Source organism: Otolemur garnettii, unplaced genomic scaffold, assembly GCF_000181295.1.
Source record: "Otolemur garnettii isolate 467f Iridium unplaced genomic scaffold, OtoGar3 scaffold00013, whole genome shotgun sequence".
Lineage (NCBI taxonomy): Eukaryota > Metazoa > Chordata > Mammalia > Primates > Galagidae > Otolemur > Otolemur garnettii.
Window position 1 is genome coordinate 6,134,235 of NW_003852408.1, and position 18,154 is coordinate 6,152,388.

At 45.2% G+C, this 18,154-nt stretch overlaps 1 protein-coding gene across 1 annotated transcript in view; it reads left to right on the top strand.

The window, feature by feature from the left end:
* The window catches only part of COL4A4 (collagen type IV alpha 4 chain), a 104,661-nt gene extending 90,181 nt beyond the window's left edge, over positions 1 to 14,480 (top strand). Inside the window, exons 41-47 of the mRNA XM_003784892.2 lie at positions 685 to 792; positions 2,001 to 2,009; positions 5,093 to 5,218; positions 9,449 to 9,565; positions 11,801 to 11,989; positions 13,521 to 13,807; positions 14,217 to 14,480. Of these exons, the coding sequence (XP_003784940.1) occupies positions 685 to 792; positions 2,001 to 2,009; positions 5,093 to 5,218; positions 9,449 to 9,565; positions 11,801 to 11,989; positions 13,521 to 13,807; positions 14,217 to 14,480 (1,100 nt within the window). The remainder of the gene's footprint in view (positions 1 to 684; positions 793 to 2,000; positions 2,010 to 5,092; positions 5,219 to 9,448; positions 9,566 to 11,800; positions 11,990 to 13,520; positions 13,808 to 14,216) is intronic.
* The last annotated feature ends 3,674 nt before the right edge of the window (positions 14,481 to 18,154 follow it).

Below are 18,154 nucleotides of genomic sequence, written 5' to 3' on the forward strand. Positions count from 1 at the left end.
ATTTCACAAACATTTGCTAGGCACCTACAGGAATATAGTGGTGAGCAAATTTAAAGGGTCCCCACTGTCACTAAGCATCGTGTTTCATGGAGGACAGTCGAGTTCATCCTAAGGGATGCCTCAATATAAACCGAGCTACGTGCTCTGAGCAACGAGCTTATCAAAAGGCAACTGGACTTTGGGTGGGATTCCAGGGCCGGCTTCCCCGAGAAAGTGAGACTTGGTCTGAATGCTAAAGAATGAGGAGGACTTATGGATGGGAAGAGAAGGGAGCTGACTTGGTGTGGCCGAAACTAAGACACTGAGCAAGAGGGTGGTGTGAACACCAGCTGGGGAGGCTCAGTGTTCCCAGATACTGACAACGCTTCCCTTGTTTTCTCTTGTGTTCTAGGTCTTTGAGTGTCTCCAGAGAAAGTTCAGGATTTAGGATATAATTTCAGGATTAATTATAATTTAGTTTTTGCCTTGACTATGGAAGCATTTTCCTGGTCCTTTTGGCTGTATCCTTGTGTTTTGTCCAGGCAAAGACAGCCCTTCTCAGCCTGAGAACAGAAAGTGAGGCCAGTCTTGATCCTCAGGCCAGTTATGACCTGCATATTGTTGGAGTGAATCTCCGAATGCAGTTAAACTGTCATCGTGTCCATATGGCTTCATTCCAGAGCCCCCATTTTATGTTTCTTTTAGGACCAGTGGGATTTCCAGGGCCCCAGGGGCCACACGGACTTCCTGGGCCACCTGGAGAGAAGGGTCTACCTGGACTTCCTGGCAGAAAAGGGCCCACGGGTCCTCCAGGTAAGCGTCTAATGCATTTCCATTTCCACTAAGCAGCAGACACACAGCATCTTGTATAACCATTTGTTATGATGGGCATTTTTCAGAAAGTAGGTAATCTTCTGAAATTACTAGTACATTCTTATGATGTAAGCCCTTTCTGATATAAAGGGTGTATTTCTTTCCAGCTGAATTGCAAAGTCTTATGTTTTATAAACTGATATTATCAGAATAAGTTCAGAGATTAGGAGTGGATTTTACATGTAATATTTCCAAGGGAAATAAATAATGTGTTCCTTCCTGAAAGAGGCAACAACTGATTTGATGATTATTTGTTAGGACTGTATATTTAATTGTCTCTGAAATTTCATTGATTTTCCTAGATGTTCTATTTGACTTTTTCTGTAAAGTACATTTTATTTATTCTGACACTTTCTGCTGTCAGGCTGAAAAGAGCTATCTCTGCCTGGAGGAAACACAAGGAGACAGCCAAAAGGACTAGGAAAATGGTTCCATAGTCAAGGCAAAAAGTTCCTATGGAGGCAAAAGGCTATTGGATTTAACTCTGTAGACAACACTTTTTAAATATAGGGTCAAAGCAAGCCAAGGAAGTGTTCGGGGGTGGGGGGGGGGAAGGGAAGCAGATGTGCATTTGAGGTTGGCAAAAGTAGTATCTTTCCAGATACTAAACCAATGTCATGGTAATGGGGTATCAGGTCAGAATACTTTGGAATTTTGTAAATTAGCACTCTAGGCCAAAGAATAAATAAGTAGCACTCCTTTATTATATATATAGAACAACAGGAGAAAAGGCTTATACTTTGGTTCTTTTTATATTGCCTTTCTGTGCATAACCTATAAAACTTGGCAAACTAATTACTTTCAGAAGCCTTTCAATGGATAGAATTCCTATAGACATTAAATTAGAGCATGTTTTCCATAAGAAATTGTCTAGAATTTTATATTACTCAGGAGAATTTCATTCCAAGGCTTTCTAGAGATGGAAACTCCATGACTGAATAATAGCTGCTCCTGTCGGTCACGTCGTAGTGGACTTTTTATGTAAATAAGACGCTGCCATTCTGCTTGTCACCCATCCTGCCCCAGATTATTATTTATGTTCTCAATTTATTTCATTTTTGTCCTAATTCACAAATTTAAAATCTCTTTCCACCATGTGAAAACCATTGTCTGGTGCTTCTCGTTCTTTTGGCTTCCGACCTCTGCAGGTTCCAGAGGTAAGTTAGCATTGCTGTACAATTGATAATTTCCCCTAAGTCTGTTTCCAGCCATTTCTGTACCTATCGTTTCTGCTATATTTGTGAGTCAAACTTTGTTACATTTCCGTAGATGGAGTTCTGTAATTATATTAGGTTTAATGCCTTTGCTTCCTTGTTACAGATATAGTAACCTCGCATTAGAGTGTCCTAATACTGAGCCTTATTATGGGTTGTCAAGGCAGTGTAGATACTCAGCTTGTATGTAGTATAATTTCAACTTGGGCATGAAGTGTGAGGGCTTTCTCTGTTGAGTACTATAGTAATACCCGTGTAAGTTCCTTTTATACATTCTATGATACAAATACATAGAACATCCCTAAAATAAGCAGTATCAACAACATTAAAAGACAGGCCCTCAGCACTCAGTGAGGGGCTGTGACAAGCCTTTCCTATCAGACCCTTAAGTTCATTTTCAAGCAGCACATTTCTTTGTGTGTGAAAAAGAAAATGTTCGCTTAATGCTTGGCAATGTCAAAACAACATTATTTTTTGCCTGGCATTTTCAAAGAAACTAAGAAACATTTTTGAAAAAAGAAAAGAAAAGAAAAATTGTGAATACTTGCATTTTTAAATTTCTGATTAATACGAGGGTGTCTACAGTTTGAAACTTGTAGATTAACAGTAGAATGCTGGCATTTTTCTTTCCAGGCATCTGTTATTAGCCGTAGTGACAATGGCTCTGCATATAGAGTCCATATATTTTTAGGGTCCTTGAAACAGAGGCTGTGGTCCCTCTCTTTCAGCTTCTGGTTTAATTAGAAAATAAGGAAAAGCACAAGCAAAATCTTTTTGTCACTCCTGCTATTTTAAATGTTCATATTTAAAAATTAAAGTTGTATATTTAAGATCTTCATTTCAATGCTGTATCTCTGTGTGTATTAATGCATTTGAGGATAACATCAAAATCGTGACTATGATAACCAGGCAAATGCCCCTGTGACCACCCCCCTCACTACCACGACCCCTGGGAAATGCCCAGCTCACTCGAGGAAGGCAGGAAATGTTCCCATCTCTCTCTCAAGTCACCCAGAGTGGAAAAGCCATGTTTTACATTAAACTATACATGCTGTAAAAATACACTGGGGCCTGTGCAACTTGTGGTTTTATAGCATATTTTACAAGGGGTTAAATTCCAAACAGCTTATGGAGTTGAAGTCCATTTGCACAGATGCGTTAGCATCGTGTAGATTAAAACTTGGTTGTGATGGCCTCATTTTTCTAAGATTTTCTTGCTCTTTTATCATCGCATTCTTAGAATTATTTTGCACGCATTTGTTTATCTTTGAAGAAAATCATAACTAATCAAATGGTATGTTTTAAAACATGTTTTATTTATGAAAATTTCTCACCCAGCTATGAAGAGGTTTTGAGGCAGTGTAATCTGGTGGTTAAGGACATGGCCCTGGAGCCAGAATATACTGGCTTTTAATCTGGGCTCTGCCTTGTGTTAGTGGTGTCACTGCAGATATGTCCCTTATTTACCTGAGCCTGAGTTTCCTTATCTGTCACATTGTCATAACAGTAGCACACACACAGTCTTGTAGGGAGGATTTAATACTGCACCACTTAGCACAGTGAATAACGTGATACAGCACTCGGTAAGTGTTAGCCGTTATCATTATTGTTCAGTGCTATTATTTATTATCCCTTGTGGGATTTTTTTTTTTTTCCCTTTGGAGGATGACTGAATGAAGCTTTAGAAAAAGAGCCTTTAAAATAGTGAATGTAACAAGAAAGAAAAATATGTCAAACCTTTAGCCTAGTGACTCTCATAGTAAGATTTCCAGCTCAACACCATCGGTCTCACCAGGAAACATGTTAGACATGTACATGGTGGGGCCTACCTCAGTCCTCCTGACTCAGAAATTCCAGTTTCTAACAAACTAGCCCAATGATTCTGATGTGCTAAAGTCAGAACTATAGCTTTACTGTGGTGCTTCTCAGCCCTGGTAGATTCTGGAATCACCTGAGGAGTTTAAAAGAAATATTCAGGGTGGTGCCTATGGCTCAAGGAGTGGGGCGCTGACCTCATATACTGGAGGTGGTGGGTTCAAATCCGGCCCTGGCCAAAAACTGCAAAAAAAAAACCCAAAAAGAAATGTTGATGCTCCAGTGTCACCCCTGCCCCCAAATTCTTGTTTAGTAAGTCAAGATGGAGTCCTAGCATTAGTAGTTTTGGAAAGCTCCCCAGATAGAGTTTATTGTATGGCCAACATTGAGAGCACTGCCCAGGCATATCCTGTTACCAAGTAAACCAGTGTTTCTGGAGATGAGACCTGGGCATCAGTATACAGAGGGTGCCAAAAATACACACATTTTTTGAAAGACAGAAAAAAATAACTGTATATAATTTATAATACTCAAGTCACGTTTGACTTTTGCAATTACAAGAGGTGCTCAATGTTACATGTATTCATCTTTTGCTATTGAGGTATATTGAGTATCACAATTTTAATTCATTTTCTCCCCTTTCCTAAAATGTGTATACATTTTTTTGGCACCTTCTATATTTTCACAACTGCCCCAGATAAGCCCAATGTTCATTCAAGATTGGAAGTCACTGCTTTAGCACTTCTAGGCATCCTGAAATTCTATTTAAGTAACTGACACTAGGGAAACCCACCTGGCTGCAATGTAATGATCCAGGGACACAGCTAGCTGAGCTTTAGGAGCCTACTAGTGCCTTTTACAATACCAACTATGCCTGGCACCCCAGGAAAAAATGGCCCAAAGGTTGGAAAACCTGTGAACGTCATGAAATTATTGCTGCTTTATCCAATGTTCACTATCTCAAGCTTCTTCCACTTCCACTGATAGTCCACTCATTTGGTCATTCATTCATTCATTCACCTAATAAATGCTTTCTAGAAGTTTTTCATGCATCCTGTGTTTGCCTGCATGAAACTCACAGTGGAATGTTGAAGTCCCTGTTCAGATTTCAGTGTAGTGTCTGGAGTCCATCTGTAGCCAGGGAATACAAAAGGAGCTTGCTCCCAGCATGTGAACCCATCATGCAGATGTGGTGGTGCTGCCAATTTCAGGTGAACCTGGGCCGCCTGCGGATGTGGAAGACTGCCCCCGAATCCCAGGGCTTCCTGGGGTGCCCGGCCCAAGAGGACCAGAAGGAGGCATGGGGCTCCCTGGACCGAGAGGCCCCCCAGGATCAGGTACGAGTCTTTCTCCAATTGTTCATTTTTTTCACCATGTATTACTGAAACAAAATTCTAGATGTTTTATGATGTTGCTTTTTTTACGGAGTCTAAACAACTAATGAGGAGGAAGCAATGAAGACGTCCTTCCCCTTAAGACATCATTTTTACCTTGACCCAAAGTACATTAATTATGTACTAACTGGATCCACACATCCCTTCTATGTTTATGTTGAACTCCTACTTCAGTCCTTTGTACTTGGCCAACTTCTGGACACGGGGTTTTGAAACCTCTTAGTACAACCTAGTATATGCACCATTAACAGTAATTAGTAGCTGCTGACTTGATATTGGATTAAAAGCAATTGAACTGGGACTTGGCAGAGCCTGTGAGAAGGAAGGAGATATGTCACTTAGAGGAGGGCCAGGGTAAAAGAGGAGGGCTGCTCTGAACTTTGGCAGGGACCACGTGGTTCACGTAATCGTGAGCTTTGTTGGGTCACTGTCAGGTTGGCAGGATCCCTATTTAAATATTGAAGCCAAACCATTCTTTTAAAAAGCATTTGCCAGTGTTTTTTTCTCTTTCTACTTGTCCTCATTTTAAAACCAAGTTTCTTTGCTATGTAAATATGTATTTTTAGTATCAAGTGTTAGGTAGGTTCTTCCCAACTTTCAAAAAAAATAACTTTCAAGTAGGAGATGTGAGCTTATCATGGGGTTCTGCAAATTGCAGTTAGTTCATACTTCAGATGCCCTCTGCTCCGTGTAAAGAATGGCAGGAGGTGCAGGGACCACTGTGCAAAGACAGTAGACCTGTACTTTCCCTCCGGGGTCTGACCATCCTGTGGCATACAAAGCCAATAGAACAGAAGGCGCTTAAAATGATGTAGATTACAAGTGAAGGGCACTGGGAGAAAGGCACAAGGAGAGGTTAATTCCGGTGGGGGGGGTGGAGGACTGCAGGACTTTGCAGACCCCAGCAAGTCCCGGCATTTAAGCAGAGCCTTGGAGGCACGCTCTTTTGCAAACTGCCCTTCTTCATCTGCTGTTACTTCTGTGCTGTCACCTACCATGGTGTCTGCAGTCGCGGCGGAATATGTCACAGAGATGATTGTGTCATCATTTATTTAACCACCACTTTTACAAATTATTGATTGATTTGGTGCCAGTGGCTCTGCTAGAAAACAAGTAAGCCAACAAGGGCTTGTGCTTTGGGGCAACAGGCTAGCAGGCGACCAAGGCTTCAACCAAGCCGGTGCAGATGTGCTGAGTGCTACTGAAGCGTAATGGGGGAAGTGGTAACAGGGGGATTTCACCTGGATGTAGGGAGGGCATGTCACAAGGAACTTACAGGCCTTGGTTTTCAAGCTGCCTGGAGCACCTGGATCCCCAGGAGAGCTTGTTACAACACAGACGGCTGGCCAGCCCTCAGACGTTTTGATTTGTTAGGGATAGAAAGGGTGCTGAGATTCCTCCAGTCCTAACAAATTCCCAGGTGGGGCTGCCTCGGGTCCAGGGTCTACACCTGGAGGACCCACTCTGATGTAAGGTCTTCCCCCTCTCCACTATGACAAGCAACTGGTAACGAGCATCGTATAGGCATCCCTGATTATCATGAAGAGACAGTGTAATGGCTGAGAGCAGAAATTCTAGAACTGGAGCACGTGGGTTTAACTGTGTCTCTACCACATAAATGTGCTCTGACTCAGTTTCCTCATCAGCAACAAAGGTGAACTAACAAGTCAAAGCCTTGGAGCACCGCCTGACGCGGAGCAGTGGGTACGCGTATTTGCCGGGGCGATTCTTCTCGTTTCCTGAAATTTCCCGAGGAGAATTCTGATTTCAAGAACAGGCAGCAGTGTAGGATTTCTTGAACTAGACCACCAGGTTCATCACCAGAAAGAGTTTTGAAAGTTAGTAACATAGAACAGCATCTCTCAAAGTGTGGTTTCTGGGGCCAGCAGCAGCAGCAGCACCTGGAACTTGCTGGAAATGTGGATTCCCAGGCCCTGCTCAGCCCCCTGAGGCAGATGCCTTCGCACGTCCGTTCTCAGAAGCAGCAGTCGCTGTCCTTGCCATGTTTAGGTTTGTGTTTCCCACTGACGTTGTTCAGGTGGACGAGAGGGGAAGCTTCACACCAGGAGGGCTGGGGGTGAGTTAGCTTGGTGTGAACACACTTGGGGCCTGGCCTGGGGCAACCCAGCGGCAGGGTAGAGGTGCCCAGAACTGAAGACAAGGAAAGTGCATGAGAAACCTGGTATCTTCTAACTAGCCTGAACCAAGTCCAGCCTCCCCACCTCCGGGAGTCCTTTCCGTGCAGGGTTGGTGTATTAAGGGGGCAGGGTGGGGCAGCATCCTCTTGTGCTAACACGTTCACTTGACACGTTCTCTTGACACATTCACTTTGCTAACATGTTCACTAGAACCTGTGCTGGCAGGCAAGGTGGTCCCTCAAATAGGGTGAGGGAGGGTGGCTCCATGAATTCCCCCTGTCGACTGGCCACCTTGGCTTTTTCGCTGACCACACAGTCATAGGAGGGGAGACAGGAGGCAAGAGTGAAGGCCGCCAAGCTGCTGAGCGAGGCCTTTGACTCAGCGGCCGGTCCCAGCCTGTGTCAGTCTGCTCCGACTGTCGTAACAGCACCACGGACTGGCTGGCTTAAATCTACTTTTTCTCAGCCTGGATATGGAAGTCCAAAATCAAAGTCACTCACCTTGGCTTGGAGACGGCTGCCTTCTTCACATGATCACACAGGTCTCTCTTCTGGGCCTTCTCAGGGACATGGACCCCTGGTGTCCCTTTGTGGGTTCAGATTTCCTTTTCTTATAAGGACACACTGTCGGATTGGATTAGGGTCCCACCAAAAGGCCTCATTTTAACTTAATCACCTTGTTAAAGGTTCTATCTCCAAATACAGTCACATTTTAAGATGCTGGAATTAGGACTTCAACATAAGAATTTGGGGGCACACAAATCAGCCCCTAACAGGCCAGTTTGTGGCAGGAAGAGAGAGAGAGAAAGAGAGAGAGAAAAAAACAAAAAAACAAGCAAAGCCTGGAAACTAGAGAGGATTAGGAATTCAGGTAAGTAGGGCTGATGGTAAAAACTTCCCCAAAGACAATGACCATTTCTGCCACCCTGAACGAAGGGAGACTATGGCTAAGGAATTGATATTTTGACAAAAAAGGAACCAAGTGTGGGGCAGGAAGAAATTGCTTGGGCCTTCTCACCCACGGTTTCGCCAGAAGATGCCATGTTTTCTTAGCCCTAACTCTACCCAGTGATATCATGATGATGTAATTGCTGTCTGGCACTTTGCCATTCTCATTCCTGTGGATATAAAAGTGTGTGGAACATTACACTTGCGTGGACTTCCATGCCACTCACCAGCCTGCCCACAAGCTGAGTACAGGTGTGCCACACCTGCCGTGGCTCCCAGGTTTTCTTTGGCCTCTCCAAATCAGATCCTTTGTGGAACACTAAGCACTTGAACCCTCAAGGTTTAGTGTGATGACTGCAAGTCCCAGCCTGGGTCCTCTGTCCTCTGTAGCTCGTTGGGGTGGGGGCTGAGGAGGTGACAGCACAGCCCCTGCTCGTGGCCCCTGCATGCAGCTTTCCTCCCCACCCCCGAGCCTCAGGCTGGGGACTAGTGAAACTGGCACGTGAGAGTGCCAAGGGCTACGGCTGCTGGGGAGACCAGATGGGATGTCCATGTAACCCATGTAACAGGAGTAGTGTGGGTCCTGGCATGCTGCAAACACTCAACAAAAAGCTTTTTAAATTGCCGCTCTTTCTCCAGATTAAACTTGACCCCTAACTGAATCCTATTATAGTTCATTCACTTGTCCATGTGGGGTTGACAAAATTGCTATTAAGGATATTTAATTATTAAAGCTATACATGTTCAGTGTTTTACAAAACGTGCAATGTCCAGGAATAGGAAGAAAATTTGAAAACCTCTATTTCAACACCTCCCTGCTTTGGCTTCAGATCCTGTCCCAGCCCTTTACTGGCTCATTGGCTTTAATTAAGCAAAGTATTTGACCTCTCAGAGCCTCAGTGACCCCAACTGCAAAGTGGAGATAGTGTATCCCGATTTCCTGTGGCTGGGAAGATGAAATGAGCTGATGCAATGCAGGAGAAGTAGTAGGCAGGACGCCCGGGGCTGGCCCTGGACACACACAGGCAGTAAGGGCTGGCAGGTGCCACGGTTGTTTTCACCACCATTGTCATGAACATTTGTGCAGGGTGCAAAGGAGAGCCTGGCCTGGATGGCAGGAGGGGCGAGGACGGAGTGCCTGGGTCTCCTGGGCCTCCCGGACACAAAGGTGACACAGGAGAAGATGGCTGCCCTGGAGCACCAGGTAGAGCCTCAGTTTCTTTTCCCTTCTCTGACACTGTTGATCTGAGAACTGCGTACAAAATCTCTGACCCCTGAGGCAGTTTTCCAAACTGGCTCCTATTAAAAGAATCTGCTTTAGGTACCAACTCACCAGGTTTCAGAGAGACAGAAGCAAGGAGAACAGAGGGGGAGGCGTTTCCCGCATTCTAACTGATGCTAATGCATCGCAGGACCGAGTCAAGGCCCCTATCCTATTCTGTACTTCCCCAAACAGCTGCACACACAATGGAAAAGCCTCCGCCATTTCCATTTCTCCTGTTCCTACTTCAAGGTCCTGCTGAGTCTGCAGCCTGGCTTGCTGTGTGATTCCCCTTGACAGGCTGTGCTGAAGAGTGAGGACAGGGGTGTGTTCTCAGCCTCCACAGCCTGCTGAAGCCTGTGGCCTCTGGTTACAAGTTCACTTCATCATATTACATAGCCAACAACACATTGTTTCAAATACAGAGCATGTTCTTAAGAAAAAGCTTGGGGTGTAGGCATTGGTGGAGGGGAGGTATGACCCTTCAGAAAAGAAACTTAATAGAAAGCACCAGATAGCATGGTGGGCGCCAGGACTCAGGGACTCCAAGACACAATCCCATCTGTGAGAGTGTCTGGCGAGGAGCATAAACTCCATGCCAGGTTAGTAGGGTAGAAATGAGTGAGGAGGCCTGGGTGGGATCTCCTGCAAAATGGAGCTTTGTCTAAAAGCTGCAGCTCAGCTCCAGCCAATTGTGGCTGGTACATATGCGGGTCCAAGGTTCCCTCCACTCTGCTTTGTTCAACTTCAAAATTCCAACTTGTAAAATCTTTACAGATCAAATAAAACACATGCACCAGCCTGACTCAGTCCACAAGCTACCACTTTGTAATCTCTGGTTAAAGTGATAATGTGAGAGAGCCTGTCAGCCTTGCAGAAACAGGGTGAATAAAACAAAAACAAATGCCTTTTGTTTGTAAAGCCTAACTTCAGGCCAGTTTGTAACTTGGTGGTTACAAACAAGTGGCTCATGCCTGGAATCCTAGCATTCCCGGAGGCCGAGGTGAGAGGATTGCTTGTGGTCAGGAGTTGGAGACCAGCCTGAGCAAGAGCGAGACCCCAACCCTGTCTCTACTAAAAATAGAAAAGTGAGCTGCACATGGTTGCACACAGCTGCACACATCTATAGGTTGCAGCTACTTGTGAGACTGAGGCATGAGTATTACTTGAGCCTGGGAGTTTGAGTTTGCAGTGAGCTATGATGATGCCACAGCACTCTAGCTGGGGTGACAGAGCAAGACCCAAGTCTAGGGGTGGGGGGAGGATGGGTGGAGGGAGGGTGATTGGTGGCATCACCTCTGTAGTTCATCTTACAAGGGTACATGTGAATCTTTCTAAATGTAGAATATAAATGTCTTAACACAGTAATTCAGAAAATGACATGAAGGCTATGTTAACCAGTCTGATGAAAATATTTCAAATTGTATATAAAAACAGCACACTGTACCCCATGACAGTATTAATGTACACAGCTATGATTTAATAAAAAAAAAAAGACTCCAAGTCTAACTTCACCTTTTGCCCTTGGGAATTAGAAATTGCTATTGGCCCTCCTCAGTAGCCCCGTGGAGGAGCCAAAGGAGACAGGCTTGCTCTAAAGGACTGTGCACTTCCCTGCCAGTAAGAAATGTAGAGCGAGGCCTTCCTTCCACCCTGCTTCCTTGTAAGAGAAGAGATCCACAGTTGTGCATGTGGACCCCACGCCCTCACCCCTCTCAGAATGGGGCTGACAACATGCCGGAACCTTGAGAGGGGCCCCAGAAGTGTCAGGAAGACAGATGCTGTACACCACCTGCTCGGCAGCCCGGGAGGCCAGACCCAGGGTGCACTGTTACCCTGCTCTCAGTCTGCTCTTCCTAACGGATCTCCTAATTCCCTTCTTTATTAAGCCTGTTGTCATTTCTGTCCCTCCAGCAGCTCTAGGTGGGCAGGAATTTTCCTGTCTTTATGCTAATATAGCCCAGGCTCATGCAAGCTACTTGAAACAGATACTTGCTGAATAAGTTGTGTTTGTGTTTACTGTAGCTGTGTGTATGGGAGGGACATTCCTGGACAGGGCGCTGTGCTGTGCTCACCTCTGCTTCCTGAATGCTTAGCATAGCTCCAGAACAGGTGTCTGCAAATGTTTGCTAGGCTGGACCGTAAACTGCCTTCATTATTTTTCCTTTATTCCCCCAGGTCCTCCTGGTCCCCCTGGGGACCCCGGGCCCAAAGGATCTGGCCCTGGATATCTCAGCAGCTTCCTCCTGGTTCTCCACAGTCAGACGGACCGAGAGCCCGCCTGCCCCACAGGCATGCCCCGGCTCTGGACTGGGTACAGCCTGCTGTGCCTGGAGGGGCAGGAGAAAGCTCACAGTCAAGACCTTGGTACAGACAGACCGCACGATCGCTCATACCTGCTGCTTGAAAAGTGAAACTTGGTGGTTAATTTTACTGATTCATTAACATCTTAAATGATCACTAATCTTCAGTAGGATTATTTTTACTTTCTAAAAAAACTACTGTGCTAATTTTTCTACTAAATCTATTAAGCCCAGGATCCTACAAGGTCCCAAAGAAGCTGATTCTGGCTACAGTTACTGTTATCTGGCTACTTAGCAGTAGTTTTTTTGAAAAAGATTCTTCCCCAGTGAGATAAAAGTAACTCTGTTCTAAAATGCCCTTCTTACTCACAAATGTAAATCATCTCTCAGGATGAGGCCAGTTCCTGTATTCCTATGGAAAGGTGCTTCCATATGTGTATGTCATGTGTTTCTGTTTGGGCAGAATCTCCCCACACTTGTCCTGTTTTTATGTGAATTACAGGACTGCATCTTGAGGGCTATCCCTTGATGCTCCTTATCAGTTCTCCACAGTGGATTTGTAAGCTGAGGGGACTGATTTTCAAGTCAAGGGTGTAAATGCCTGGGTGCTGGGACACACTGTCTTTCTGAGATGTGGTGGTTGGGGTGGTGGCTGCAGGAGGGACGTGCCAACAGCATGGCTGATGGTAAGGTGCGTCTTGTCGTGGCCGGCGTGACTCCAGCGGTGAGGAAGGGAGGGCAGAGTGCAGGCCTGGGCGTGGCAGCTGCCGCACATCTGCCGCACATCTGCTTTCTCTCTTGGGGACAGCCCTGGCCTGGGGAGCTCAGGGCGCTAGTTTCTTCGAACCCAGGAGAAAGGAAGAAATAACGCTCCACATCGTGCCCCTGTTCCCTTCTCTCCTGCCCCTCCTCACATCAGTCTCTTTCCTGCCCAGCCTCCGACCACCAGTCTCGCCTCTCCTGTCCTCATCTAGGCAGGGCACACATCTTAAAGCTCTTTAGAACTCTTGGGATAAAGTCCAAACCCCTCAACAAGACTGAAAAAGCCTATGTTTTCTGGCCTGATTTCTCTCTGGGCTGAGACAGGCGGATGCACAGACAACCTCCCCTCCGTCCTCTCCACTGAACTGGTCTGAGTTCTTTGAGCTCCATGCCCCTTATCTTGGGCCCTGTCTTCTGCTCTGTCTTCTGCTTTGAATGGTCACTGCATGGTCTCTAAACCTGGCTAAACCCTTTTCATAGTTCAAGTCCTAACTTAAAATCACTTATTCCAATTATCCTTCCTGGAGGTCCCTGTGCCCTACACCTGTTGTCTAGGGCTTGTCATGTGTTTTCATCACTGGCTCATTCACCCAGCTCCCTCTCGGGGCCAGGACAGGTGTGTTCAGTGCTCACCTTCAGCACCAGCTCCAGGCTTGGCTCATAAGTATGGGATGAGAGACCTGGGAGGTAGCAGAAACGACTTCACCACCATGGAAGTGGGTTTTGGTGAGGGCCTCCAGACCCAGAACACGAGTCTGGGAAGGCCAGGTGGAGAAAGGTCCCACACCTCCCAGGCTGCTCCAGACACCGATCATCTCTTCTTCCCTCCCAAGGTCTGGCAGGCTCTTGCCTTCCCGTCTTTAGCACACTGCCCTTTGCCTACTGCAACATCCACCAAGTGTGCCACTACGCCCGGAGAAACGACAGGTCCTACTGGCTGGCCAGCGCCGCACCGCTCCCGATGAGACCGCTCTCGGAGGAGGAGATCCGCCCCTACGTCAGCCGCTGTGCCGTGTGCGAGGCCCCAGCCCAGGCGGTGGCAGTGCACAGCCAGGACCAGTCCATTCCCCCGTGTCCACGAACCTGGAGGAGCCTCTGGATTGGGTACTCGTTCCTGATGGTGAGGCCCCTGCCCTTGAACCCTGGTGCACCTGCCGTTTCCTGACACCTTCTCTTGCCCTTTCTGTCTGGGCTGGACAGTAATTCAGTACACTCTGCAAACAACTGTGGGGCACAAGATGAAGGCCACTGCAAACCACAGCCTGCTGTGAGGCAGGGCCATTATCTATTTTTAATTGTCAATTTTTTTTAATCACTTGGTTGGATTTGCTCCAGTCATCGGTGAAATTAGCTCCACTGGGTGTGCACACCCAACATGCTTACAACTGCTCCTTTTTAGCAGACTGTATTTTGTTCTTTATGGAATAATTTAAGGCTAAAATCAGGCCCAAACCTGGGCATGCCTCTGATTGGGTCTGGGATTGTCTACATGAGTCTGAGCCCTAAATTCTCTCTTTTTTTCTGAGTAGCACACAGGAGCCGGGGACCAAGGAGGAGGACAGGCCCTCATGTCACCTGGCAGCTGCTTGGAAGATTTCAGAGCAGCACCATTCCTCGAGTGTCAAGGCCGCCAGGGAACTTGCCACTTTTTTGCAAACAAGTATAGCTTCTGGCTGACAACAGTGAGACCAGACTTGCAGTTTTCTTCTGCCCCATCACCAGACACCTTAAAAGAAAGCCAGGCCCAGCGCCAGAAAATCAGCAGGTGCCAGGTCTGCATGAAGTATAGCTAGAGAACCTGAAACTCGCCAACGCGTGGCCAAGAGAAACTTGGTTGGGGGTTAAGACTCCCCGGGCTGTTCTAAGCGATCTGAGGGTGCTCATTTTGGACTCTCTTCCCCAGCTTTCCTTGGGTTCGTCATGGCTATTTCCACAGCCTTCTGTTCCTTATAGACTAAGCAAGTACAACACTTACAGCTTTCTTTGGACTTACCAATGCAGATGGAACCCAGATACTCTTATTTACTGAGGACGATGGAAGAGCTGGCCTTAAAAATACGCTGATTTGCGGGAAGACAAGTAGATGCTCATGGCCAGATTACAAATTATATTACCGAAAACTTCATTCATTGTTTACCAGCACCTCAAACAACCGAAGTCAATTACTCCAAAATACAATGGGCTTTTGGATGGAATTTACAGGAAACAATGAACAGGTCAACACATGAAACCAGAAAGTGGAGACTGTCAACATTTCAAAATGATTTCCTCTGTAATCTATTTGTCCATGCACTTTAAATAATTGTAAAACCATGACCCGAAGAGATTTATGAAAAGGAAAAAAAAAATATCCACACTGCTAGTGTTAACAGTTCAGTTTCAAAGCAGAATGAATCATTATGCCAGGAAGGCCCCCAGTGGCTCTGTTCCAGAGATGTGACATTAGCATAAACACATCACAGATGAATATAAAACATTATGTTCTCTTCTGCACTTTTCAGAGAATAGAAATGCCTACTTTGGCAACCCTTTTGAAAAGCAGCAATTACGGGAAAAAATATATTCAATAAGGGATTAAGAGCCTAAAAGCTATTAATGAATATTAAGGTAGTGATTCACAAAAATTGACTCCCCATCACAGGGAACTTCCAGACAGACTGCTTTTTCCCAGTCGGGGTCCGGCCTGTCCTCGGTGCCTGCGTGCTAATGGGACTGAAGCAACATGGGGCTTACTCTAGCAGCACGTGGTTCATACAAAGCAGTTCTCTCCCCTCCCCCAGAGAACCTGCGGAGCTTCCTTGAAGCTCACAATGGACCCTTTTCCACACATATAATGGCAGCTCACATGGGGAAATGACAGAGCTATCATTATGCACTTGGGAGAAAATTAAGGGCAACTTAATTAAACTTAGGTAAGAAGATTTAAGTCACGGTCAGCCCACCAGGAAGACACGGCACAATCTTTAAACGAAACAAAGACGATCTATAATTTGAATTCTATTCTCTTTTGCAGGAGCATTCCATTTTGCCAATTTTAAAAATACATTTGTATCAATATTGTACCAAGGCAGCAGTGTGACATTTGGCATTATGTATTTTCTGTAAAATTGGCGTGTGACATTTGGCATACAGTATTTTCTGTAAAAGTTTAGAAGGCATGTCGATTTGTAATGAATAAGTTCTCTGGATAGCAAACCATCCTTTTCTATGTTCCTGTGAATTCAGGGGTCTCATCCTAAAAATCAAAAGGTTTGTTGGGAAAGATTTGTAGGAGACTTGCCTTCCTCATCTATAAAAAAGGCATTTTAGAAAAAAGTAAAGAAATTTCTCCTGCTTAGGTTCAGTGAGCTTGAGAAGAAAAGCTCAATTAAGATTTTGTTTATCAGACTTCTTTTCCTCGCCAAACTTTGATTAGTAAATGAGCTCTTGAAAATACATTTCAAACGGGATATGAGCTGCCTCTGGGATGGCAATTAATTTGAAGAGTATTTTCCAGTAAAAAGAAAAATTGTACATGCTAAAATGAAATATTTTCTTGATACAGCAGAATATTTCCTAGTTCTTTTAATATTTTTTAAACTGTGCTATGGCATGTTAAATATTATCGAGCACCTGAAATTTAAGTCGATTTCAGCCTTGTTTGTAATTATAATTCTGCTTCCGAAAATTTTATCACCCCAAATTAAGCCTCCTAAAAGTTCACGTTGTTCATTGTGAACTTAGTCTGAGAACACTGCCTGAGAAGTAGTGAGGATGGTGAATGGAACATCAGAAACATATCCTGCCTGCTAAATTGTTCTAGATACTAACTTAGGCATTAGAGTATTATCTTAGTAAGTTTTGTAAGTAGACAGTTTACTCCTCATTGAGGCTGAGATAGTAGATATCAGACTGTTCAAAAAGCTGGTATTTCTCGAAATGCAGCACAAACAGCACCCTCTGATTTTGAAAAAATAATTTAAGTGGTGAAAAAGGCAAAACGATAGGAAAAATAACTTCTTGGAATAGAAGAACATGTTATCTTAAGCTATTGTGTTCTTCACCGGGTGCTTTCCATGTGTTTTAAATCTCCTTTCTTGGCTGAGTGAGGTGGCTCACACCTTTAATCCTAGCATTTTAGGAGGCTGAGGCTGGAGGATTGCTTAAGGCCAGGAGTTTAAGGCTACAGTGAGCCATGATGGTACAGCTGCACTCTAGCCTGGGCAACAGAATAAGACCCTGTCTAAAAATAAAATAAAATAATATATCTTTTCTCTCTAAAGGTGATGAATGAAGCTTCGAAGCTGTTCTCCTAGAACAAAGCTTCGAAGCTGTTCTCCTAACTTACTACTGGTGATGATCCTTACCAAACCCTCCTTCCTGACCTTGTTGATTGGTATGCTCCTAGATGGCTTTTGCTAGAGGAGTAGGATTTCCTTCTGGGTTTGTAATCTCAGTTCCTGGAGCCCATTCATCCAGGCAGGCCCTTTCCTTCTGCTCTCACACTCCCCACGCTGACCCTTGAGTCCCCACTTCTGTGGATTGCTGTGTCCTCCCAGCCTCATGCACCTGCCTAACACAGCCTTTGTCTACAACCTCTACTCTTGCAATGGAATCTCCCTACTGACGTCCACAGTTTCAAATCCCAGTCGTCAGCTAAGATCCACCCAAACCTCATTTTGTTATCCACTGAATCAAAATCCTTCAGTGATTCCACTGCCATGAAGTCATGACTTCACACAGGGTGAAGGGGCCAGTGGCAACTGTCTGAGACTTACCACCAGGAGTACCTCTTGTCATGAACTGTGCAGTTCCGCGTGCGCTCCCAGTCCCTGTGTGACTTTGCCCCTGCTCTTTCTACCAGCAATGTCCTCTTTCAGGTCAGTTTCCTTGGCAGACACCTATTTTTCTTTAAGACTGAGTGGGGTGGTGAGTTCCCCCAGGGAGACTCAGATCCCCGACTGCTGCTCCGAGTACAGTTAACAGGGCTGTCCTCATTCTCCCGGTTTCCGCTGCTTCTCTGAGGTCTCAGCGCACTTCCTTCATTCCCTAGCCAAAATGTGAGCCTCTCAAAGGCAGGGACCATGCTTTCCTCATTTTTGTTTTGTTTGTTTTTATGTCCAAGGCCTTGTATGAAGCTGAGCACATTATGGACACTTAACTGTTTTTGTTAATGACAATTCCACAACCATCTTGAGGCATTTGGTGCTCAGGTCTGCATATAAGGTCTTCATTGGCGAGATGGGAATAAGTATAACCCATTTCTTATTTCAAAATATTTGAATATTTAACATATTATTTGGGGGTGGGGAGTGATAAGCTTTCAGTTGGCTTTTCACTCCCCCACCCCTCCCAAAAATAGATTCTTTTCTATAAACTGAAATTTCAGAAATGATGAGATTTGACTGATAAGGTCCTTCAGTGAAATGCAATGTGACTTAACTCATGCTGTAATCTGTATCTCCTCATAGTTTAATGCCTTCCTAGG